We start from the raw sequence: 26,189 nt of genomic DNA, 5'->3' as shown, positions 1-26,189 counted from the left end.
TGGAGTGCGTGCTACGGGTGGGTGCTGCTATGGTGACCAGTGATCTGTGATAAGGCGGGGCTTTACCTAGCAAAGACTTATAGATGACCTGGAGCCAGTGGGTCTGGCGATGAATATGAAGCGAGGGCCAGCCAACGAGAGCATACAGGTCGCAGTGGTGGGTAGTCTATGGGGCTTTGGTGACAAAAACGGATGGCACTGTGATAAACTGCATCCAATTTGTTGAGTAGAGTGTTGGATGCTATTTTGTAAATTACATCGCCAAAGTCAAGTATCGGTAGGATGATCAGTTTTACGAGGGTATGTTTGGCAGCATGAGTGAAGGATGCTTTGTTGCGAAATAGGAAGCCAATTCTAGATGTAATTTTGGATTGGAGATGCTTAATGTGAGTCTGGAAGGAGAGTTTACAGTCTAACCAGACACCTAGGTATTTGTAATTGTCCACATATTCTAAATCAGAACAGTCCAGAGGAGTGATGCTGGACAGGCGGGCAGATGCGGGCAGCAATCGGTTGAAGAGCATGCACTTAGTTTTACTTGCATTTAAGAGCAGTTGGAGGCCACGGAAGGAGAGTTGTATGGCATTGAAGCTCGTCTGGAGGTTAGTTAACACAGTGTCCAAAGAAGGGCCAGAAGTATACAGAATGGTGTTGTCTGCATAGAGGTGGATCAGAGAATCACCAGCAGCAAGAGCGACATCATTGATGTATACAGAGAAAAGAGTCGGCCCAAGAATTGAACCCTGTGGCACTCCCATCGAGACTGCCAGAGGTCCGGACAACAGGCGCTCCGATTTTCCACACTGAATTGTGAGAAGTAGTTGGTGAACCAGGCGAGGCAGTCATTTGAGAAACCAAGGCTGTTGAGTCTGCCGATAAGAATGAGGTGATTGACAGAGTCGAAAGCCTTGGCCAGGTCGATGAATACGGCTGCACAGTATTGTCTCTTATCGATGGCGGTTATGATACCGTTTAGGACCGTGAGCGTGGCTGAGGTGCACCCATGACCAGCTGGGAAACCAGATTGCATAGCGGAGAAGGTACAGTGGGATTCTAAATGGTTGGTGATCTGTGAGTCAACTACTCACCATATGTCATGCACTGCAGTGTTATCTAGCTGTAGCTTATGCTTTCAGTACTAGATTCATTCTCTGACCTTTTGATTGGGTGGACAACATGTCAGTTTATGCTGCAAGAGCTCTGATAGGTTGGAGGATGTCCTGTGTAAGTCTATGGAATGGGGTGACGACCATGAGCCTTCTAGGTTTTGCATTGAAGTCAATGTACCCAGAGGAGGACAGAAGCTAACTGTCCTCCGGCTACATCATGGTGCTATCCTACAGTGTGCTGCTGAGGCTACTCTAGACCATTGCAAAACAGTGTATTTTAATAAATTATTTGGTGACATGGATATATTTGATATAGTTGTATCTACAGAAAAAGGATAACCTTTTTCATTGTTTCACTATTTTTATGAAATTCACTGAGGATGATCCTCCCCTTCCTCCTCTGAGGAGCCTTCACTCATTGAAATATATTTATTCATGTGGCTCAGCGGTCTAAGGCACTTCATCTCAGTGCAAGAGGCGTCCCTGGTTCGAATCCATCAGGCCTATCAGTGGTGTATTTATGGCAGAGCAAACACACCCTAGACTGTGTACCCATTAATAATGATCTCGCATGACTAGTATGACTGCAGGTGAGTGTGTGTGCGTGCACACACCTTTCACCCCAGAGATTTTGCACACAGTACTGTAAAGGATGGTAATAAGGCTCTTTAAAACTGAGATGGCTGCCACTGTGGAAAGCACAGTGGATGACAGAATGTACACAGCAAACCAGGAACATTCCCAGGACATGTGCTAAGATTCCCATTAAGTTCTAGTTTGCGTTTTATCTAACATTATGATCATAACATCCCAAGAATGATCTAAGAATGTTTTGATAACCATTTCTTTTGTTAGTTTTAAATGAAATACCCTTGGAATTGTCTCCTCTAATATTCCCAAACATGTTGTGCACAACACCTGGAACAGTCCCCAAACGTTCTCATTACGTTTTCCAGTTAATGTAATAACAATGCACAAGTAGTGTTTTTAGAACATACTACGGCAACAAAATGTGAGTGCAACGTCCTGGGAACATTCTTTCAACATCAAGTGAATGTTATATAAACATTTTATAATCATCAGCACAACTGGACAGTTTTTGTGTTATGAGAACATTTGCCGCAACCTAATGAATGTTCTGGGAACTTTCACGGAACCAATTTTGGTATGCTGGGTAGTGTAGAGTTCAGTTGAACCTTGCTCCACATGAATTACATACTTCCCTGCTATAGGCAACCTAACCAGAGGGCTTAGCCACGAGAGAGAATGAGTGAGGAAGGCTGGACTACAGAAATGATTTAACAACTAGAATACAGCTGTGCTGGCCAGAGAAGAGGGTGTATAACAAAGGGAGTAAATTGTGAATGTTACTGTATCCCTCCATTATTTGTCCATCTGGCTCTCGGAGGCCTGCAGCATTCTGTGAGTACAACTACGTTCAACAACACACAAATAGCATAGGTCGTATAGTAGGGGTGGTTCAGTAAACTATGCTAGCTTGATGATTAGTATTCATAGTTAGGAGATGAAATGGTGCTAACCATTGTGTGTATGTGTCGCAGCATCTGGCCAGTACTCTGGGGTTGGTGTGGCTATTCAGTAGGGTTGTGTTTGCACACGTATACACCACAGGAGATAAGACAACACACAAGCTTTAACATGTGTGTGTCGTCCCAGATGTGGCACATTTGGAGACATTGTTCTAGTGGGACTGTTCCTGGCATCAGTGGACTACGGGAGAAATCTACTGGGCTGGATTAGAACATAGCCTTCGTTATCACCAAATGCATGCTTTTCAACCGTTCACTGCCTGCACCCGCACGCCTAACTAGCATCACCACCCTGGATGGTTCCGACCTAGAATATGTGGACATCTATAAGTACCTAGGTGTCTGGCTAGACTGCAAACTCTCCTTCCAGACTCATATCAAACATCTCCAATCCAAAATCAAATCTAGAGTCGGCTTTCTATTTCGCAACAAAGCCTCCTTCACTCACGCCGCAAAACTTACCCTAGTAAAACTGACTATCCTACCGATCCTCGACTTCGGCGATGTCATCTACAAAATAGCTTCCAATACTCTACTCAGCAAACTGGATGCAGTTTATCACAGTGCGATCCATTTTGTTACTAAAGCACCTTATACCACCCACCACTGCAACCTGTATGCTCTAGTCGGCTGGCCCTCGCTACATGTTTGTCGCCAGACCCACTGGCTCCAGGTCATCTACAAGTCTATGCTAGGTAAAGCTCCGCCTTATCTCAGTTCACTGGTCACGATGGCAACACCCACCCGTAGCACGCGCTCCAGGAAGGGGTACAGTGCCTTGCGAAAGTATTCGGCCCCCTTGAACTTTGCGACCTTTTGCCACATTTCAGGCTTCAAACATAAAGATATAAAACTGTCGTTTATTGTGAAGAATCAACAACAAGTGGGACACAATCATGAAGTGGAACGACATTTATTGGATATTTCAAACTTTTTTAACAAATCAAAAACTGAACATTTGGGCGTGCAAAATTATTCAGCCCCTTTACTTTCAGTGCAGCAAACTCTCTCCAGAAGTTCAGTGAGGATCTCTGAATGATCCAATGTTGACCTAAATGACTAATGATGATAAATACAATCCACCTGTGTGTAATCAAGTCTCCGTATAAATGCACCTGCACTGTGATAGTCTCAGAGGTCTGTTAAAAGCGCAGAGAACATCATGAAGAACAAGGAACACACCAGGCAGGTCCGAGATACTGTTGTGAAGAAGTTTAAAGCCGGATTTGGATACAAAAAGATTTCCCAAGCTTTAAACATCCCAAGGAGCACTGTGCAGGCGATAATATTGAAATGGAAGGAGTATCAGACCACTGCAAATCTACCAAGACCTGGCCGTCCCTCTAAACTTTCAGCTCATACAAGGAGAAGACTGATCAGAGATGCAGCCAAGAGGCCTATGATCACTCTGGATGAACTGCAGAGATCTACAGCTGAGGTGGGAGACTCTGTACATAGGACAACAATCAGTCGTATATTGCACAAATCTGGCCTTTATGGAAGAGTGGCAAGAAGAAAGCCATTTCTTAAAGATATCCATAAAAAGTGCTGTTTAAAGTTTGCCACAAGCCACCTGGGAGACACACCAAACATGTGGAAGAAGGTGCTCTGGTCAGATGAAACCAAAATTGAACTTTTTGGCAACAATGCAAAACGTTATGTTTGGCGTAAAAGCAACACAGCTCCTCACCCTGAATACACCATCCCCACTGTCAAACATGGTGGTGGCAGCATCATGGTTTGGGCCTGCTTTTCTTCAGCAGGGACAGGGAAGATGGTTAAAATGGATGGGAAGATGGATGGAGCCAAATACAGGACCATTCTGGAAGAAAACCCGATGGAGTCTGCAAAAGACCTGAGACTGGGACGGAGATTTGTCTTCCAACAAGACAATGATCCAAAACATAAAGCAAAATCTACAATGAAATGGTTCAAAAATAAACATATCCAGGTGTTAGAATGGCCAAGTCAAAGTCCAGACCTGAATCCAATCGAGAATCTGTGGAAAGAACTGAAAACTGCTGTTCACAAATGCTCTCCATCCAACCTCACTGAGCTCGAGCTGTTTTGCAAGGAGGAATGGGAAAAAATGTCAGTCTCTCGATGTTTAAAACTGATAGAGACATACCCCAAGCGACTTACAGCTGTAATCGCAGCAAAAGGTGGCGCTACAAAGTATTAACTTAAGGGGGCTGAATAATTTTGCACGCCCAATTTTTCAGTTTTTGATTTGTTAAAAAAGTTTTAAATATCCAATAAATGTCGTTCCACTTCATGATTGTGTCCCACTTGTTGATTCTTCACAAAAAAAATACTGTTTTATATCTTTATGTTTGAAGCCTGAAATGTGGCAAAAGGTCGCAAAGTTCAAGGGGGCCGAATACTTTCGCAAGGCACTGTATCTCACTGATCATCCCTAAAGCCAACACCTCATTTTGCCGCCTTTCCTTCCAGTTCTCTGCTGCCTGCGACTGGAACGAATTGCAAAAATCTCTGAAGTTGGAGACTTTTATCTCCCTCACCAACTTTAAACATCTGCTATCTGAGCAGCTAACCGATCGCTGCAGCTGTACATAGTCCATCGGTATATAGCCCACCCAATTTACCTACCCCATCCCCATACTGTTTTTATTTTATTTACTTTTCTGCTCTTTTGCACACCAGTATCTCTACCTGCACATGTTCATCTGATCATTTATTACTCCAGTGTTAATCTGCTAAATTATAATTATTCACTCCTATGGCCTATTTATTGCCTACCTCATGCCTTTTGCACACAATGAATATAGATTATTTTTTTTCTACTATGTTATTGACTTGTTTACTCTATGTGTAACTCTGTTGTCTGTTCACACTGCTATGCTTTATCTTGGCTAGGTCGCAGTTGCAAATGAGAACTTGTTCTCAACTAGCCTACCTGGTTAAATAAAGGTTAAAAAAATCATAACCCTAATCCTCAGGACTTTTGCATCAACATCATGAGTAACTGACTAAAAGCTAAAGCAGAATGGGCATTATTTATTCAATTGATGCATGTGTGTCATTCCAACAATGATTTATTTTTAATAAAAATAATAGTTTGATGATAAAGGATAGCAGTAGTCTCTTGAGCAAAAGCTCAGGTTGCACTACTTCATGTCTCCTCTAGGGGCACTAACTCACTAAATGTACAGTACAACGTGGATCATTTCACAGTACAACTGAAAAATTATCAAAACAATAACAAATGTTTGTGCATTTATTAAGTCCTTTACCACATTTAAACGTACCATTGTTGCTTTTCCATGAAAGATCTCTTTTCACTCTACCATCTAACACTAAACATTATAGTAGCTTCATAGGCCAATAGGCAGATAAAGTACAAAAGGCAGATAAAGTACATTAGCTCTCACAGTGGAACACTGTCTGTGAATACAGAAAGACGACAGTACCAATGAGCATGTAGGGATTGCATGTCCAAAAAGGCCTCAAACCATACCAGACGTTCCCTTAAGAGTCAGTTACTTCAGAGCCAGCCAAGTCTAACTGTAGCGTCTCCTCTCACTGTTATCATCTGTCAGTTCTCCTGTGTGTTGTCCTCTTCTCCCCCGGTCAGGTAGCCCCAGTCTGTGAGCAGGTCTAGTCGCTGGGCTGGGGGGGTGGAGAAGTATTTTCTCTGTTTCTGGGAGTAGGTTTGGACTGGGGGGACAATATCTCTGTAACTCCAGTCCTGTCAACACAGATTATATATTCTCTATATCCTCTTTAAATGAATCATACATAATTATATTTATTAATATGCATCATTTGCACCCATTATTGATATAGACAGTATATAGTTTCAGACCTACCTGTCATGCTATCCTTATTGTTGATCTATACTTATTAATCCAGTATATTGTAGCAGGGCTATCTGCCAACCATATTATTGATCAATACTTATTAATATAGTATATAGTGTAAATCCTACCTGCCATCTGAGGTTAAAGTCCTCAAGTAGCTGTATCCTATCCTCCCTGGTAGGAACACAGTCTGGAGGAGCTGTCTGCTGCAGCTCCGAACCCACCTCAGACCCAACAAACACTAACATAGCTCTGATAGCAAACCAGCCCCCCAGACGTGGGTGTATACACACACCAAACATCTTCTGTAGAGGTGACAAGAGGAAGGGAGGGGGGAGAGAAAGACAAAGAGGTAGTATAAATAGTTTTATAAGTAATACAAATGACTGGCCATCTGTGAACCAAAGAACATACAGCACCCTATTTATCAATTTATTAGTAAATGAATGACTGAATTACCCCTTTGGACCGGTCACTCACCTTCTCCCCCCAGGGGTGGTCAGGTATGTCGGAGCGTTGGTAGTAGTACACAGCTCCCGCCACATGGGCAGCGCTCTGGGCCAGGAACTTGGGCTTCCTGCTGGGCAGCATCTCATAGTCATAACTCACATCTACCTTCACACCTGGAAAACACTACAGGAGGGAGAGAGAGATGGGGGGAGGTAGAGAGGGGAGAGAGTGATGTGAAGTGTGGCCCAAGGGTGTGTGTATTAATTAAGTCTTGTCATGAAATCTGTTTAATAACAACCAAACAGAGTAAATGGAACGAAACGGGGAGAGACGACCTACCTGAATTTTTGTCAATACAAACTATTTTTGTTGCAAAACACTTTCCTTTTGGAGTAAACTGTTTCAAAACGTTTTTCAACATCACTCCATCAACACCCCAGATGTTAATGCAGTGAGTGATGCACTGGTTGCCCCCGCCCCCCCACCCACCTCAGAGACTGTGTTGTTGATGCAGTGTTTGACACACTGGTCTATGGGGTCTGCAGACACCCCCTTCCAGCCCCTGCTCTCCATGAAGGGCAGGAAGGCCTGTTCAAACATGGCTGGAGTGCTGAGTACCACCGCTCCCAGGGTGTCATTAGGGTAGGACAGATGGAGAGAGGGGGGCAGGACTACATTGTACCAGCCAATCTGGGAACACAAGCACAACAAAGAATAAAAATGTGGGTAACTTTTGTAGCGATTGAGGGGGAACAGCCCGGAAGGGACACGTTTCAACAACCCTGTCGTTATTGGACAGATATACTATCACCTGTGCCATAAGTCCCAAACCTGTTGGCAGACTACAGTCCAGTATGGTCAGCTTTTATCATTTTCATATGAACAAGACATTGCTGAGAAAGCGTGTACGAACTTTGAATTGGAGCTTGTCAACTTGACTAGTTTAACAATTGACGACACGTTCACTGACAATATTTAAAAAAGGGCCACGTTTAAAGTTTGACGCAAATTCTTTTAACAAATAGCTCGAATGGAACAGCGGCCATAACGTTACCTTCAGTGGATAAACTTCAAACCCCAACTTTGACAGATGATTACTCAAAGCTTTTCTCACATCTTCCACATTGACCGTGGGCAGCGCCATCACTGAATGTTTAAATGTGTTGGGTTGTGGGAAATAGTGTTCTCTATCACGTGACTCTCTTATTTCCGCGTTGTAAGCATTTAATCTATCAACTACAATACCCCGAACCCATTAGTGCAACGTATAATACGCAATCACGTTGTCGAGGATTTAAAAGTGGAACAGGACAGTACGTAAGTAGCTAGCTAATAATGTACATTTCTGCTCAATGTTTTAATAATGTATATTATGTTCTGCAATGTTAACCAACCTTTGAATTGTTTCATCCATCGCTGATATAACGACCTTCAGCCAGCTTTCTGTTCATGCACTGATTGATTTGTGATTTTGAGTACTTGGTGCCAGGGGCAAATCAACAGTAATGCGAACGTCGCCATCGTGTTCCATGTATAAACAAATCACTAGGGTGAATGTTAGCTAGCCAGTCAATCATTCATTGCAAACAATGCCTCTGACTGTCAAATTCGAACGCAACGTTAGCAACAACACAAAGGCAAGCCCAAAACAAAAGCCACCTGCAACGGTACTTAGCTAGCGACAGTTAGCTGTGTTAACTCATCTGTCAATGAAGTGTGATTGATTTGTGTTAGCCACCTCATCATCATTCAGCAACCAACCAACTCGTCTAGAGTTACAGCATCACACGTTAGTTATAAAATACTGGCCAATGCAATGGCTAATCTCATGCGTGTACCATATCCATTTCATTTATTTGTTTATCATTTTGCTTGTTTAAAAAAAAATGTTTTTACAGTACTACTGATATTGATTACTTCATTGTAGGGAAAGAGCAATAAAGGCATGTCACTGTACTTGTGTACAATAAAACTTCACTTGAGATGAAAAAGTTGACAGTGGAGATGTGGGCAGAAGAACACATGAATGAATACTGGATTATGTAGGGATTTCGAGGGACAGTTTGAGCAGAGCATGGACAAGATACCCTGCAGGTAGAGGGCAAGTGCTTTAACTTTTGGCCCATAAATACTCAGAAATCAGTCTTGGCACCCTTGTCCTATGGTTTGAGTAGAGCAGCCCTGACTGAGATGAACTGGGACAACCAGCTGAGCTCCATCCTCTCAGCAGCTGATGGCAGTGTTGCCAAGATGAGGGTGAGTAGCCAGTAGATGGCACTATAACATAATTATGCATACGTGGCAGTGCATTACCAAGGGCTTCATCAGAAGAGTTGACTGCTAATTCTTAGCAGTTAGCTAGATTCTAGTTTTACAGTATATGATAGAAACATTGAAGTTCATAAATACCCTATGTACTTTCCCCACTGTGTGTTGACGGGGTTCATGTTTCCCCAGGAGAGACTGACCACGCCAGGGAATTATCCAAAAGGTAGAGAAGGTGAGGGGAGATCTCTGTGGTCTTTAAGATGGCTGACTGTGACACACTTTCTCTGTTGGTGATTCCCCCTCTTTTTCTGCTCCTTCTTATCCTCTCTGTCTCTCGCTCACTCAGTAGATCTCTATCCAGTCAGGGAGGTGGCTAGTGTGTCAAATTTGGAGCTCCCTCGTCTCCCCCCTCTCCCCAAGTCCTCCATCTCTCTCCTCCCCCTCCCTCCTCCGCTGTGCAGTGGGCAGACCTGGCAGCCGTCCAATCACAACTGCAGATCCAGAGCCAGGTCCGTGCGTGTGCGCATACGTGTGTTCATGTATAACTATCATTTTTATTACATAAAAGGTGCATAAATAGCCCTACATTTTAGTTAATTTCTTCTTCCTTCTACTCTTTTTATTCTAATGGTTGCCAGGCCATAGAGTCTCTGACCCAAAGTCTTCATGACATGGACAGAGAGAGACACTCTCAGCAGCGCCACATACAGGCACTACAAGGTACATACACCTATCGTTATCACACAACACTAACATTTACTGCTCAATATACCAATCCTGATTGGTTGAGTGATTGATTTGTTGATTGAATATTGTAGATTTGTTATTCTTCTATCTCTCAGACGAGGTTCGCAGGCTGCGAGAGCAGGCGACGGAGAGAGAGCGGGAACAAGAAAGGGATGGAGAGAGGAGAGGGTCAGGGATGACTAGTCCAGAAGTGGAGAGAAGGATGGACCAGTGGAGGAGAGATGTGGGCCGTGAGCTCAGCACTCTGAGAAGGCACATCACCAGAGCCACATCACAAGGCAACCTGGAGGAGAGGTGAGGGGGCAGGGTTTTTCTCACCTGTGAGGTTCAGGTGATCATTATTGTATGTGTAGCCCAACACCAAATCAACCATTAGCCCTTAGTATGGACCATACCGGTTTGGTGAAAGCTGATTGTTGTCCTTTTATAGTTTCTGCTCTAAGCTGCGAAGGGAGGAGTTGGATCATTTGAGGAGAGAGGTGGACACACTCAAAACCCAGCTCAGTGAGTCTCACATACACAGTCTTGTTCTCAGTTTTTTTTCTGCAGGACTACACATGTCTCAGACTCAGAGCTGTTGAGAGGGCAAGCACAGTCTCGCTTACTCCTACTCCTTTTCTTTCATCGTATTTGTGTGTGTGTGTGTGACAGGGAGGCAGGAGGAGGACATGTTTCTTCAGCAGTCGGAGGCCAGAGAGACGAGGAGGCAGTATGAACACAGCTGCAAGGTATTAATGAATGAAGGAATTAAATTAACGATTGAATAATTAAAGAAGGTAATTTGAGTGACTTGTTTTCTCTCTGTCTCCCGACCTCTAACCTCTATACTTTGCCTTTCCCCAGACACTAGAGGAACTAACAGACAGCTACAGAAACCACAGCTTTGACCTGGCCAAGACTGTTTCTCAATACACACACACAGAGCAGGAGGTCCGCCAGATCAGGTATGTGTATGTGTGTGTGTGTGTGTGTGTGTGTGTGTGTGTGTGTGTGTAAGTAATGCTATCACTGTGTCCTGCAGGATAACTGTATCGGAGCTGAAGGACGAGATCAGGAGTCTGATTCTCCGGGAGAGACATCACACACCTACTGTTACACTACACACAGCAGGTAAGAGACACACACACCTACTGTTACACTACACACAGCAGGTAAGAGACACACACACATATCTACTCACCTGAGTAGTATAACCCTGTTTGTCTATTAACCCCCCCTCCAGTTCCAGCATTAGCTGCCTTCTCCCGCTGTAAAGATGCCAGGGGTCAAAAGGCGGCGCCAGACTCGGACTCTGACGACTTCAGTCCCACCCCCAGTCTGGCTGAGGTCAGCTCTGATGACCTGTCCTGGCTGGATGACAGAGACACAGGTATACTCACACTCACACTTTGCTCCTGTCAGTGAGGAGCAGAATGAGTCCCATTATGGGTCCAGTTTGTTTCAGAGGAACAGAAAGTGTTGTAACCCTCTCCCATACACACCACACATGTACATTTGGGCTGTAGATGTAACCGTTTCAGTGACTCATCACAACATGTCTGACTCACCAAGGAACAGGAGGCTGGCTTAACAGTGTACATGTGTCTGTGTGTGCATGCGTGCCTACCTGATTTGTGTGTTCGCACCATAGATCTAGCACAAAGGAAGAGTGAACTCTTGTAGTTTTTGGATGCGGGTTCATGTAAGACACACACCAGTGACCTCCATTGAATGTGTGTTATGTGACTGACTGTAACTCTGCTTGCCTGAGGAGAGGCCCGAGAATCCCTCATTTCCTCTCCATCCATGTCTGCTGGTCAGCAGTTTGAGAAACGTGTGTGTGTTTGGATGGGATCCTAAACACTTCCTGTAGTGTGTGTGGCATCATCTAATCTAATTATCCTGCCCGCATGTGCCTCAATTGCTCTGGGAAACATTTAGAGGTCTGATCCCAATCTCTCTTACGGGAACACTACTGATAAAACCCTTGGGACTAGTACACATACACACACGTTGACAGTTCTTCTCTCTTTCAGCTCCTCCTCTAGCAGTACCTCGGGTACATCAGAGCTCCCATTCTGCAGGAAATGACCTCAGAGGACCAGGAAGTGGCCTGGACGATGATGATCTTGATGATGATGATGATGGAAACCTTGAGTTGGGGTCAGACAGCCCCCCTGACCTCAGCCTCAATGACCTTTGAGAGGCTTTGTCATGCCAGTGTTCTAGAATGCTATGAGTTCTTTCTTTGAGAAGTTTTTGGGCACGAACCTCAAACCCTGACTAAAGAGGATGATGAAAAGGCTGAACTCTGCTTGAGAAAAAGAAAGCACCTTATTTTAAAAACTCCTATGTGATTATGCTCTGTCTGTTGTCTTGTGTCAGTGTTTTTTGGGAAAAGGTGTACAATAGTGTTTTGTATTACACACCAATAGTATTTAACTCAACAGTGTGGCAGCATTCTGTGATTGTCTTAATGAATTACATCTGGGGAAAGCTTTGGTTTCACTGACGATATACAACTTGATGATCACTGGTGTTTTTGAGTCTGTTAGTAAAACATATGGTGGACTGATGTTTACTTTTACTATCTAAGGCTGATGCAAATCAGTGAGGTGCTCTCTCTTATTTGGTACTGTATTTTAATCTATTTACTGTAACGTATTGAGATGCAGCCCAGGCCTCTCTTCCCCCTCGCCTTTGGACCACAGACAAGTCCTGCTGTGTAACATGAGTCGGTCTGTTTAATATTTCAGCAGTTAGAGACTGTCTAGCCAGATAACCCCCCCCTCCCCACGAAGGGGAATGGCCCATGGAGCGAGGGACCACAGATGGGTTGGGGAGAGGGGGCAATGGGGAAGGGATGAGATAGGGAGGGGCTTTGGCCATAGTGATGACAAGTTTTAATGTGGATGATTCAGGGCTTTCTCTTACAGTTCCATCACACACAGCCAAGTACTAGACCGCTGCTTGTTTAAATGTTACATTGACTCACTGTACAGCCTGTAAAACAAATGTGATGATTTTGGTCTTCAGCTATAAAATTCTGGATAAAGAGCTGTAATAAAATAGTTCATTTGTTGTAGTTACTTTTGTTAGTGTGTGTGTGTGTGTGCGTGCGTCAGCCACCGCAGCCCAACAACCAAGATCTGTAATGAGAGGAACGAGGATGGTTTCATATCTTTAATCAAAAAACATCATCACTCCAGAATCGACGTAAAACAGTAAAACATATCAACCTTATAATACAACCAGTTATCTTTTTGGCACTTCATATAAGGGACTACTAATACATGGGTGCAAATGAACTACCATTCCACTCCACATGGAGTCAAATAGAACCACTCTGTTTCAACTCTGACTTGAGTCCCGTTGAGGCAGATAACTGGCAAGACAACAAACGTCAGCGGCGTCTGCAACAAACTAATCTGGTAGCCCAAGCAGGAACACTACAGCCTAGATTAAATCCGGACCGTGGAAGATCTACACTATAGCGTGATTGACATTTAAAGGCAATGGTTCCACATTCATGGAGACTCCATTCACGGGAAACGCAACATACGTCGGCTCAATTGGAAATGACCTTTACATTTCAATCGAGCTATAACGCGTATCTTCAGCAGTCTGGATTTAATCTAGCCCTAAATTAGCTAACTTTGACAAATATTCAGAAATAGACATAACTATTGCTTTTCTAATTTGTTTAAAAATGTCAACTTTGGAGTCAATTATACCATGTCGTTTGATTTCAAGTCTACCTTTCTTTATGAAGTTGGAATGTAAAGTTAATTCAGAATATTATGAAATGTAGCTGGCTAACTCTTTGATCCTGCTTTGTGCCATACCCCCTTGTCTGTGCCATATATACTGTCTCCAATACAGGCCTATGGCTTCAACTCAAGTCTCCCCAATAGAGGTTGGGGTAGGGAAGGAAGGAGGGGGTGTTCTTTTCTCCTGTGTGTCTAACACACGCAGACTAACACACAGACTGCATTCCCCTCACATCAATGGAGCATTATGCTCATTATGTCACAAAAGCCTTACATTAAAGAGTTTCTCTCTCTGACCTAGTGCTATACATTTACAATGTCTGTGTTTATGGAGTAGTTTATCAGAGTCCCCTTCCCTTGAGACAGTTAATGGACTGCATGCTAATGGTAGCGGCTAGCACTGACTGACTTGGGCAACAAGTTACCCTCATGTCAAGTAGCTACATGATTAAACCAATGAATGAATTGTATTGAAAGACAACTGGCCAAACTCAGTTGGAAACACTGCTGCTGAATCTGCCCAAGGCTCTTCCTTACTAAGACATGTTAGAACATAGGTCTGGGCCTGGCTGTGAGAACTACAGTAACAGACAAACCCGCCTTAGAGTTCACAACACGTGCTTTGAAATGTAGAATTCTAACAGGCATGGAATGTATTGAGCCGCCATTGAGGATGCTTTTCTCTGTATCGTACTCTGTAAATAGCTCTAGTGGGGTGGAAGAGTCCATTCAGGCTTTATATAAAGATAAATGTACTAAAGATACTCAGAGAGACAACCTCCCCCTTACAAGTGTGACTGACCAGGTTTGAACCCAGGTTGTCTGCAGGCCACAAGGCTGTGTTAGTCCAATGAACTAACACCACCAGAGACTCCCAATAGAGAAACAAAATGAACAATAACAAGCAGGATCTTTAGAGAGGAACTAGTTTCCATGGAAACGCCCAACTTAAATACCCCCAAACCCCCCCCCCCCCCCAACCCCACATACGCACGTGCATGCTCGCTCAACCATGCAGACACGCACGCACACACAGACACACACACACATACATGTCCTCTGTAACGTAAAGTGCAACCGTACTGTACAACACTATATAGCCAGGCACAAGTAGCCTCTAACTAGTGATGAAAGAGAGGATCCCTCGTTACCGAACACTCAACCAAAACACAGCTGACAGAGTGCACGCTTGAATATAGAAGGTAGAATGTAGAAGTGGGAATGCTGCTGATGAAACTTCGGATCCACATAGACCAGGAAAAGAGCTGGTCACACTCACACAGAAACCCCCTGTTGCTCACAGAGACACAAAGGTGGTGAGGGAACGCCAGGGATGCATCTCAATGGTCTAAAATGGCGCCTCCCTCTCCTCATCTCCTCCATCTGCACTGATTTGAAAACACAGGGTCGATAAAAGCAATATGGAGGATGCCTATCAGCAACTGGCTTTCACCAGTCCACGTCTCATGTCAGTGCGGATAAAAGAAAGGATATGAGGACAGGGGACAAGGAGAGAAGGCCAGGTTGGACTATAGAGACGCAGCCCCAGTTCAGAGGGAGAAGGTCTGTGGGGGTCTGGCTGTTCCATCAGGTCAGACTGTGTCCTCCATCATCATCAGTAACTGTACATGGACAGGGGAGTATCCTCCATCATATCATCCTAAACAGGGGAAAACACAACAGGATGTAAATGGTGAGCGCTGGTCAAGATGACAGGTGGTGAGTGAAGTAAACGCTAATGCTAACAATGGCTACTTAGTGTAATAGCTCACAAAAGAAGACTGATGCTTACGCAAGTCTTCAGGTCTCATTAATGTTAAGCGTTACACTGTCTCTTCACCTAACCACTTGTGTTCTACTGTCTCACCATAGGCAGGTCCTGGAGCCTGCGGAACTCAGGCCGCTGATCCCGTCGTCGCAGTTTGATGAAGAGGAGCAGGGTGATGATGGCTGCAGTGACGATGAAGACGGACACTAGTCCAGCTAGGAGAGGGTCCAGGGCAGGTCCACCACTATGGAACACTGGTTCCCCTGCTCGGGTGAGGGGAACATATTATACTATATATACATATATACCACAGGAGGTTGGTGGCAACTTAATTGGGGAGGACGGACTTGTGGTAATGGCTGTAGTGGAATTAGTGGAATGGTATCCAAAACATCCAACACATGGTTTCCATGTGTTTGATACCATTCCATTTGCTCCGTTCCAGCCATTATTATGAGCCGTCCTCCCCTCAGCAGCCTCCTGTGATATATAACATAATATATTAAAATATTAAATATATCATATTATAAAATATAAACACAAGCTATTAACAGGATGTCTTACAAAGAGAATAAGACAGACTTGATTGTAGGGTAGTGACAGAGAGAGCGAGCAAGCCCGCGGCTTTCTGGGCATAGGACTAAACTGACGCACCCAGCATTGAACTGGCATCCCAACAAAAGCTATGCCGTTCTTTGTTTCCCTGCACAAGTCTGCCCCACCCCACACACACACACTCCCTCCTAAACATCTAAGGGTACTATCAGCACCACCACCCCACAATCATCTCTCTGTCTGGCAAGTGACAGAGCCAGTCATAGGACTGACGACTGGACCGTTTAGGTTTAGAGTGTGTGGGTTTATTAGACCGGGGTTGGATGTCTCCCCCCTTTATACGCCAGAGAGATCATAGTATATAATATTGTGGTTGCTGCTGTTTGATAACAAATAACAAAACACTAGCAACATAACACACACACACACGCATACACAACGAATCCATCTACTCACCATCCACTACATTGAGCTGAGAGGGGATGTCGGCATGCGTTTTAGCCTGGGATGGAGGGCTGCTGGCTGGGGTGGAAGCCGGGAGAGGGGTGATGCTGGATGTCTGGGTCTGTGGCTCAGACGTAGGTAGAGCTGGGGGAGAGGCGGTGGTAGTGGTGGTGGGAAAGGGACTGAGGGGCTGTTTAGGCTGGATAGGGTTAGAGGTATCTGGGTCAGGGCTGGGGGTTGAGCTGGGCTGGGGGGCAGCGGAGGTGTTAGTTGGGTGGGTCTCAGGCCTAGTAGGGGCTGGGGAAGCGGTGGTGGTGATGGGTGAGTGAGTTTTGGAGGGATGAGGGGCATGGCTGGATGGAGTGGTGGAGTAGACAGGTGTGTGTGTTGGGATGGTGGAAGGTTTGTGAACGAGGACTGTGGTGGTGGGTGTGTGTGTGGGGACAGTGTGGTTGTCAGAGGGAGCATCAGAGGGCTGTGCGGTTTCTTCAGTGAGGTTCTCCGGGCCAGGGGTCTTCTCAGGGATGGGAGTGGGGGCAGGGACCCCCACACTGGTGGCTAGAAGAGAGAAGAAGAACGGTTTTTAAGTGAAATTCAATACAAAGAAAAGAAGGACCCATTAATGTATCAAGTATACAAATCTTTTTATCAATTTGAAAAGCAATTGATAGGTGAAAAGTCACAGTCAATATCTGCATAAAAAAACATTCAACAAGAAAAAACACAGTTGAACGCACACAAACACACTCGAATTAGCAGTGTATCTTCTAACTCCCAGCCAGAGGACACAGAGGAGAGACAAGCAGCAGTGTTGTGATGAGATAATATATACCTGTAAAACCTCCCAGAGGATACAGATACAGAGAGTGGGTGAGGTGCAGGTGGTGGGGGTGTATGTTTGCAATGAGCCAATGTGTGTGTGTGTGTGTGTGTGTGTCAGGCTCCAAACTTTCTCACTTTTCTGTGCGAAATCACACTGCATTTAATCACAGCACATCTCTCCTCCTCCTCCTCTTCCACCCCCCTCTAGTTCTACACTCTGCCCTCTTCCTGTATGCCTAACAACTTGCTGTTAATTCTCTGTTAATTCTCTCATGATCTTGTTTTTTTCCCTTAAGTTCTCCCTCTTCTGTCTATCTCATGTCTCTCTTTGTGCTCTAGTTAGTAAACCCAACAGTATTCTCCTTTTAAGGACCATGTTCTGTCTTCTAGTGTGTGTGTGTGTGTGTGTGTGTGTGTGTGTCATCACAGCCCAGGCACAGCTCTCCACTCTGCTTGTGCTGTGTCTGACTATGTTGTGGCTTCTAAGTACCCCTGATCTAAGGTGGTATGGCTCTAAATAGACTGAGAACAAGCTGAACCATTTATCTTAAACAAATTATATGTTTACATGTCAAATTTGAAATGGTATTTTATTAAATAATAAAGTAGTCCTCCGAACCAATACAATTCCGTTCATTCTATTTTTTATCTTATACAGTACATTTACCTGGGACCTCTTTTACCACTACGACTGCTGTGTCGTTGCTACTGCTACTGCTGCTGTTGCTACTGCTGCTGTTGTTGTTGGAGAGCCCTCCATCAGTGAGGTTGCTGGCTGGCTTTGGGGAGTCTGTGCTGGGGAGGGACAGAGAGCCTGGAGGAGAGGGATAACCTCCAGGGAGGGGTGCCTGAACAGCCCCGGACATACCTAGGGTCAGAGGTCCATCTGAGGGAGAGGAGTGAGCACCAGGGTCCTGGCCTGGAAAAGAGAGACAATCAGGGTGACATTTTGACGTTCAGTTAATATGAGTGTGTTGCTGAAGCAGTGCACAATAAAGAATGATGTAAGGAAAGTCATCAAATAGTATTTTCATGATCTCTGAAATAAGCCAATCTGTGAATGATGCATTTCTTCAGTCAGATAGTCCTTGTTTTCCAGAAGAATGACATATCTATTAGATCCCTTCAGGACCAGTTAGGATAATTTCTTCCAACTCCTCCTGAGAAGGGGAGGCTGCTCTATTTTTAAAGAAGTGTAGACAGAGAGGATAGATGGTCTACTGGAATAGATGGTGAGGCAGAATACAGATGTAACATGTATTATTCAACTCTGGTCTATGCCTGCTAAAGAGGAGACATTGGGGACATGCCGAGAATTGGATTCCTTCTACATTTTAAAGGACTGCCGTCACGTAAAATATGCATTTTCAAACACCACTATCTGTGACTGTCTGTTGCGCTGACATTTGCAGTTAAACAACACGATTCCTATGCAATTAAGGAAAGCTTGATCCAAAGTGAGCTGACATTTGGAACCCAAACAATAGCCAACCAGTAACACTCAATAACCAATTTAAGAAGATGAGCATCAGATTAGATACTTAGATTCACTAATCTCTCTTGTTCGTGTTCAATCTCTCTTGCCCTGCCTAAACTATCTCTAGTCTCAACAGGCTCACCGTAGTAATCAGGTAGGTTTTGTCACTGTCAGCATTGGTACCATAAAACATTGTAGTTGTTTTTGCATGGTGACCCACCAGATGAAAAACCCCAGGTCTGTAACCACACGTTAGTGTTGAACCGTTAGGGAACATTAGTTCCAAAAGAACTGCAGAATCGTACTGATGTAAATGGGACATTTTTAGCTTTGAGTCATGCCTGTTGTCATGCTGTATACACGGTTCAACAGTTTTATTGCAACCAGAAAGGTCACATGTGCTATCTGTCTGTCCTTCCCTCGTCCTCATTTCCATCTATCTATTCCTCTCCTCCTTTCCTTCTCACACTCCTCCTCCTCTCCTCTCCCCCCTCTATCTGATAAAGTCCAGACTACCCGTCTAATGCCATTACAAGCCAGTGACACAGTGACGTGGAGCCTCTCATTCCCCTCTCCATCACTCACACAGCTGAACACACACAAACAAACACACAGTGACGTGCACACAACATGCTGACGGCAAGAAAGCACATGCATGTACACACACACTTTTGACATAGCTATAAAAGACCATGCACACACACAAACCAGTGTGTGGGTGTACAATACTGGCCCTGTTCCCCTGCCTCATCTCTGTTAGGGCTGCTCAGGTCAAGCTGTGGGGGGAGGGTGTGTGTTGTGTCTGGGGAGCTATGAAGGGAACCACTGTTTGCCATAGAGAAACACTTTCCCCTTTTCATGCGTTACAGGGTCACACACATGAACACACACTCAGGGCGATACAGCATGTACCTGGGGAAATAACTTGACCCTTACATCTGAAAGAACAGCCAACCATTTCTCTGTTAGCAGATTTGCAGTTTTCCTTTCAGCACTGGGTGTGTATCTGTGTGAGAAGCTATACTGTGGCTGTTTTCTAGACCCATATTTAGGCTATACACATTTTTATTTTATTTATCTGTTATTTTACCAGGTAAGTTGACTGAGAACACATTCTCACTTGCAGCAACGACCTGGGGAATAGTTACAGGGGAGAGGAAGGGAATGAATGAGCCAATTGTAAACTAGGGATTATTAGGTGGCCGTGATGGTTTGAGGGCCAGATTGGGAATTTAGCCAGGACACCAGGGTTAACACCCCTACTCTTACGATAAGTGCCATGGGATCTTTAATGACCTCAGAGAGTCAGGACACCCGTTTAACATCCCATCCGAAAGACAGCACCCTACACAGGGCAGTGTCCCCAATCACTGCCCTGGGAAATTGGGATATTTAGACCAGAGGAAAGAGTGCCTCCTTCCAGCAGCATCTGGTCTCCCATCCAGGAACAGACCAGGACCAACCCTGCTTAGCTTCAGAAGCAAGCCAGCAGTGGTATGCAGGGTGCTATGCTGCTGGCTTAAATCTATGGACAATCAGCATAACAAGAATATGACAATGCTGCTCACTGAAATAGGCCACTTATTTACAAACACACAATCCTCCTAAGACCCTGTATAAAAAATAAACATCTGAAAAATCTGTATATACTCAGATTAAAAATGTAAATGTCAGAGTTCACATGGAATATAGCAAAGGAAACATTGTGTTCAACAGTGGCCTTTTCAGAAATCCTTATTCAGGTTTTGTTTTTTCCCTGGTTTGGCCTCTGTGTAGCCTCTGCTCTCCCCCTTTTCTCCATTTCTCCTCTCCTCTCCTCAATCCTCGTCACCCCCTCTCCTCTCCTACAATTGAATCCAACCAATGATAGATTGGTAGAAAAATGTCAGTTGACTACATGACTATAGACTAGAAGATGACTGGATGTCACTTTAGTTGACAGCATATACAGCCAACTCCAGGCTTTGACATTCAACTGACTGAGTTTCCACACTCATTTACGAGCAGCAGCAAATGCCATCCTGTGACTCTATGCTATTTCCAAGTTCATTTTAATTCCAGCTTGAAGACCTTGTGGCAGCTTCGTGCTGCAATTAATAAAACATTTTCAAATGTCAACCTGTGTTTCCCTGTCCTTACTTAGCTACTGAAGACTATACACTCTGCTAAGTAGAATTGAGAGTCAGAAAGAGAGAGACAGAGAGAGAGAGAGAGAGGGGTGCGAAAATAGAGAGAGAGAATGTGAGATGGCAAAAAGAAGGATGGAGGGGTCAGAAAGGGAGAGAGAGATGGGAGGGAGAGGTGAAAGGCAGAGTTGTAAGATAAATGGAGTGTGTGTGAGGAGCTGAGATCAGGTAGAAATATGGAGGAGGAGGAGCTAATACTGCAGCAATAAGTGCTCTGTACTTTTTTTAAACACTAAGGCCTGTGCTGTCTCTGTATTAGATAAGCGATATGCGACTTTAGTTTTGGGCTGGCTTCATTGCTGTCAAGAAAAGGGAGACAAAAGGGAGAGACAGAGGGAGCTGGCCAGAACACAGCTAAGAGTGTGGCAGGCACATAAATGTTTGTTCTGAACTATAAATAACTGTGATTGTTCCAAAGCCTACTCAGCCCCTCCTACTGAGTGCACACACACACACACACACACACACACACACACACACACACACACACACACACACACACACACACACACACACACACACACACACACACACACACACAAAATTGTAGAAATCATTGGTACAATAGGATAGAGTGCTTGACCTGCAACCCTAGACTACAGTTCGAGTTGTGGTCAGGCCCTGCTTTGGGCCTAAATTTGCGATTATTTGGTTGGAAAGTGTGCTAGACATCTAGGAGCCGTGGCAGACACACAGGGCATCTGTAAGAACCTTAAGTTCTAGGAACTAGGTCTTGGAACTTGGTAGGAACACACCCAGTCTGCCTGCATCCTCCCTCTGTGGTTTGAGGAAACAAATATAATTGTGTGCATATCAAGACACTAGACAAGTGTCCTGGGGTACACCCAGGGGCCGTGTTTACTCATTTTAGTTCCAGCCCAGCACTAACACCTGTTTGCCTTTGATTAGTTGAATCAGGTGTGTTACTGCTGGGCTGGAACAAAAATGTGCAACGCTTGTGGGCCCTCCTTGTAGGAAAGGTTTGAGGAACACTGGTCTAAGGCAGCACCCTTTCCCCTTTCCTCCATCTGCACCATAGAGAGAACAACCATTACAATATCTATAATGTGCACAAAGATATAACACCCACACCATGGAACCAGGGTCCAACCCTACAACCCCCATGCTTGTCCTCAGAAGATGACCCTGTATGTGTGTGTGTGTGTGTGTGTGTGTGTGTGTGTGTGTGCGAGATAAAGAGACCCTAGACTGATTACAGTTAAACAGACAGTCATTATTCTGAACAATAAAAACGGATCAATAGAAATATCTAAAAACAGCTAATTGTGTGTGAGAACTACTGTATATGCTGAACTGTTTGTGAATGAAATCTCTGTTCATTGTAGCACACCAACAAGATGACTTTTAGTGGCTGGTATTGCTCAGTAACTGATTCAGAGGGAGTTACAATTATCATGGTAGGCCTACCACTTGTTAACAGTGTCATAACCTAGGCATAGACTGTCTGCATTTCTCACACACACCTACTTCTTTACTATGACTGTGAAATGTTAACTAATAATGTGAGAGACAGAGCAGACCATCAAATTAAACACAGAGAACAAATATAGGATCAGCAGAGGTTTGAGAAAGAGAGAGAGAGAGCAAAGAATGACATGATGAAAATGTAAAGGTGGATTTGAAATGGCAATTTAGTATTTACCTCAAGAGGTAAAGCAGTAGCAGGGATGACAGGAAGATAGAGAGAAGAGGAAAAATAAATGGACTGAAATAAATGCTAGAGGCATAACTGTATTATAAACCTACAGACACAATGACTTCGACATACAGCAAATAAATCACATGGGCTTTTTGCTTATTCAAACAGGCCACAACTTATCCATCATGCGCACGATTAAAAAACTAAAAAGGATCTGATTGCCAGGACTACAATGCATTATGTGTGTATTTATTCTAACAACCCCTGAAACTGAGAAAGAAAACACAGAAGTGCGAATCCCAGAGCTTCTTACCTTCTACAATCGAACCCAAGCTGAGGATCAGAGCGCACAGAGCGACGTGTATTTTGGTTTCCATCGCTCTCTCCTGTGATATAACAGTAACTATTAGAACACGGATGCCGTCTCGTCCTCTTCGCAGAGGTATATTGTAGTTCGTTCTCTGTGGCCTCCCAACTATAAATAACTGTTAGCGCGTCGGCCCTGTGGAGAGCAGGAGTGAGCTACTGTAGCTTTCTTGACGAGTCTCCGAAGTGCACGAATACAAAGTATTCTCCTAAGCGAATACAAAGTGCCACGTGTTTAGCGCAGTTATAGTTGGGTCTCCTTCCCTGCTGACTCACGAGTTCTAGCCACTGTTCCTCGGCAGTCTGACGAACACACAACGTAAAGAGATTCAAGCCAAATAGACAGATTTTCCTATTAGCCTTTGGTCAGAAAGAATAGTGTCATCGCTGAAACCATCACTACCAGTGACACAAGTGCCAATAGAAGGGGCGTGATGGAGAGAGGGGAGGGAGGAGAACCAGGAAGGGGCACAGAGACGCCCTGAAATTACAACTCATACAGCAAATTTATCACACAGTCTGTGACAGAAATAGAGGACATGCTTTTCTCTATAAAGGATGCACAGAGGCATCTATGTTCTATGGTACAGAGGAGAAAATAGGCAGATGTTCTAAAAAAAATAAGCCCAATATACCAAACTTTGTTTTACAAATTTTTAGGAACATTTACATTTGTTGGTTCTCTGGAAAGATTTTTTAAAATTTGGTGTGTCTCTTTCAACTGACAAGAAATATAGTCATATTGAAAAATCCTATCTAAAAAAATATGAAATTGATCAATTAAATTGCATTTCCCACCAAGGAAGGAAATTGAAGACTACTGTCCTGTCATCAACTGACATAACTGGCTATGACATAACAGGGCGTTTTACTGTAATAAAAATGTATGCAATGTTTTCAAACAGCCACCAAGAGTCCCTGTTGCACAGTAAACCAATCTACAAAGCGACGAGAATCCATAGACTTACCCCTCTCGTCTTGCCACATGCAAGCAACGTCAGATAGAGTGAATTTCTGTCACCTTTTCATCAACATTTAGGTAGTCTATCTTGCCTATGTATTGTTAGGAAGTAAATGCAAAACATCCATGATGTTGAATACCATAAGAGTCAAATATATGGCTCTGCATAGGGCTATGCAAATGTATATCACTACTATAGACTTTAAAATTCAAGACTGGAACATACGTAAAACATATACCATGAAAGATTTTCATACAATTTTAATGCATCATAATTTGTCTTTATAAAACGATCACTGATTTGAAAGCAGGGCGGTGGCAGAGGGAAAGATAAGTGGCGTAATAGCTTATCATTGGCTGTGGGGACAGTGACGTTACAGAGGCTGAAGTCCGTAGCTGGGAGCTGGCAGTATCTGCATTAATTCTACCGTCGTAGCAAAGACAGAGACAATATACTGGATATTTAGCCAGTAACAAGTAACACACATTTCTAATGCCAACGCATGTTTGGATATGAATTAAAAAGGTAGGTTTAACTAGCTCCGTAGGTTGTCTTTACAGACACATTTTCAAGAGAGTAACAAGATGCTTTGCTAGCTAGCTTGTCCCCAGACATACAGAATAATCGGGGCCCACAGAGGCCGGTCAGCTAACAAGGTTTAGCTTCAGAAGCTAAAATTATTTAGCTAACACAGAAGAGCCAGTCATCCAAATCGTGATTACAGACATTTGACTAGTGCCGAGTTCTGTAGCTATCCAGCCAGCTAGCAAGCTAAAGAAGCGGCTCCGCCTTTTATTGACAGACAGACCGGTTGGGCTAACATGGAGACGTCGGGGAGAATAACAACCACGCCAGATGCCCACGACTTCACAGTGGAAAACGTGGAAAAGGTAAGAATCTTAATCTATGGATAAATTCACCAATCAAACAAGTATAATCAAAATATCAGATGTGTGTAGACACGTGTTTTTCAATAATGTATTTTCAATGGGGTAGTTATAATGGTAGGGGGTATAGCTTTCCACATATACAGTATCATGACATGAGTTTATCAGCTAACCGTTGTGTAACAAACAAGTTGTTTTTTTGTCTTTGCACTGAATGAGACCAGCTAGTCTTTGCAGCTGAAACGTCAACAATAGCAAGTCTTTATTCTGTCCCCTTGCCTGTGTATTCCCCTCGCCATTGGTGGAAAAAGACAGTTACTCAAGTAAAAGTGAAAGTCACTCAAGTGAAATAGTACTTGAGTAAAAGTATTTGGTTATAAATATACTTAAGTGTCAAAAGTAAATGTATAAATCATTTCAAATTCCTTATATTAAGCAAAGCAGACTGCACCATTTTCTTGTTTTTAAAATGTACATATAGCCAACACTCAGACATCATTACAAAAGATGCATTGGTGTTTAATGAGTCTGCCAGATCAGAGGCATTAAGGATGACCACGTGTTTTCTTGAAAAGTGCTGAATTGGACCATTTTCCTGTCCTGCTAAGTAATCAAAATGTAATGAGTACTTTTGGGGTCAGGTAAAAGTACATTAGTTTCTTTAGGAATGTGGTGAGGTCAAAGTTGTCAAAAATATAAATAGTAGGGTAAAGTACAGATACCCCCCCAAAACTACTAAAGTGGTACTTTAAAGTATTTTTACTTAAGTACTTTACACCAATGCCTCTGACTAATCTAAACCAATAGCTATGACTGGAGGGCTGGTCTCTCTGTATAATTGAGTCAGGGCGATACATCTGTCCTCCTCTCACCCTGTCTGTGTGATGCACTACATCATCCAAACTACTCTGGTGAATGTTGTTGTGACTGAATGTAGGCTAGAAGAAAAGGGTAGAGTGGAGTGCATTGTGTATACAGTGCAGAATATCAAACAAAAAGTAAACCAAATAGTACTTAGTTCATGTCGAGGTCTAGAATGTAACAGAATGTAATTTCTTGCTGTTTGGGGTTTTAGGCTGTGTTTCTGTATAGCACTTTGACATCGGCTGATGTAAAAAGGGCTTTATAAATACATTTGATTGATTGTACAGAAAGAGATGAGGCATAGCACTCTATACTAGGGTTTTAAATGCCTTTATTTCTATGGCATGTGTCTGCCCACTTGAGATTATTTCTCTGATTATGTAATTTCTAGTAGTCTATGTAGAGAGTGTTATGCTTTCTGTCCACATTAATCTTTCTAACATGTCATACACACACTGTATCTTTTCCTCTTCATCTGTCAATATCTAGAACATCTAAAGCTCT

The 26,189-nt window shown here is 43.7% G+C and overlaps 4 protein-coding genes across 9 annotated transcripts in view; 2 read left to right on the top strand and 2 right to left on the bottom strand.

Moving 5' to 3' along the window:
• Positions 1–5,883: 5,883 nt before the first annotated feature.
• mmachc (metabolism of cobalamin associated C) lies at positions 5,884–8,102 on the bottom strand. The gene is made up of 5 exons (XM_029632853.2): positions 7,985–8,102; positions 7,420–7,620; positions 6,961–7,113; positions 6,609–6,785; positions 5,884–6,368 (listed from the first exon to the last, which is right to left on the bottom strand). Exons 1-5 carry the CDS (start codon positions 8,072–8,074, stop codon positions 6,216–6,218), a joined length of 774 nt encoding a protein of 257 aa, XP_029488713.1. The 5' UTR covers positions 8,075–8,102; the 3' UTR covers positions 5,884–6,215.
• A 66-nt stretch (positions 8,103–8,168) lies between these two features.
• Positions 8,169–13,009, top strand: LOC115108477 (trichohyalin). Of its 6 annotated transcripts, none has more exons than XM_029632851.2 (12): positions 8,169–8,247; positions 9,105–9,186; positions 9,388–9,430; positions 9,545–9,707; positions 9,837–9,918; positions 10,041–10,239; positions 10,376–10,449; positions 10,597–10,673; positions 10,789–10,889; positions 10,967–11,055; positions 11,168–11,314; positions 11,961–13,009. In XM_029632851.2, the coding sequence occupies exons 5-12, from the start codon at positions 9,870–9,872 to the stop codon at positions 12,125–12,127; spliced, it is 903 nt and encodes a 300-aa protein (XP_029488711.2). In that variant the 5' UTR covers positions 8,169–8,247; positions 9,105–9,186; positions 9,388–9,430; positions 9,545–9,707; positions 9,837–9,869; the 3' UTR covers positions 12,128–13,009. The 6 variants fall into 6 exon arrangements, with proteins under 6 accessions (XP_029488711.2, XP_029488708.2, XP_029488704.2 ...); XM_029632848.2 differs by having other exon boundaries at positions 8,202–8,243; XM_029632844.2 differs by having other exon boundaries at positions 8,208–8,247; positions 9,067–9,186.
• An 84-nt stretch (positions 13,010–13,093) lies between these two features.
• LOC115108478 (uncharacterized) lies at positions 13,094–23,416 on the bottom strand. Its single transcript, XM_029632852.2, has 5 exons — positions 22,920–23,416; positions 17,951–18,202; positions 16,474–17,019; positions 15,562–15,725; positions 13,094–15,354 (listed from the first exon to the last, which is right to left on the bottom strand). The coding sequence occupies exons 1-5, from the start codon at positions 22,981–22,983 to the stop codon at positions 15,310–15,312; spliced, it is 1,071 nt and encodes a 356-aa protein (XP_029488712.1). The 5' UTR covers positions 22,984–23,416; the 3' UTR covers positions 13,094–15,309.
• A 905-nt stretch (positions 23,417–24,321) lies between these two features.
• The window catches only part of ipo13b (importin 13b), a 48,563-nt gene continuing 46,695 nt past the window's right edge, over positions 24,322–26,189 (top strand). Inside the window, exons 1-2 of the mRNA XM_029632841.2 lie at positions 24,322–24,459; positions 24,737–24,824. Coding sequence (XP_029488701.1) covers positions 24,437–24,459; positions 24,737–24,824 — 111 coding nt within the window. The 5' untranslated portion in view covers positions 24,322–24,436. The remainder of the gene's footprint in view (positions 24,460–24,736; positions 24,825–26,189) is intronic.

Source organism: Oncorhynchus nerka, linkage group LG24, assembly GCF_034236695.1.
Source record: "Oncorhynchus nerka isolate Pitt River linkage group LG24, Oner_Uvic_2.0, whole genome shotgun sequence".
NCBI lineage: Eukaryota > Metazoa > Chordata > Actinopteri > Salmoniformes > Salmonidae > Oncorhynchus > Oncorhynchus nerka.
The sequence above is the reverse complement of the archived record's forward strand: the minus strand, read 5'-3'. Positions and strand labels throughout refer to the sequence as shown.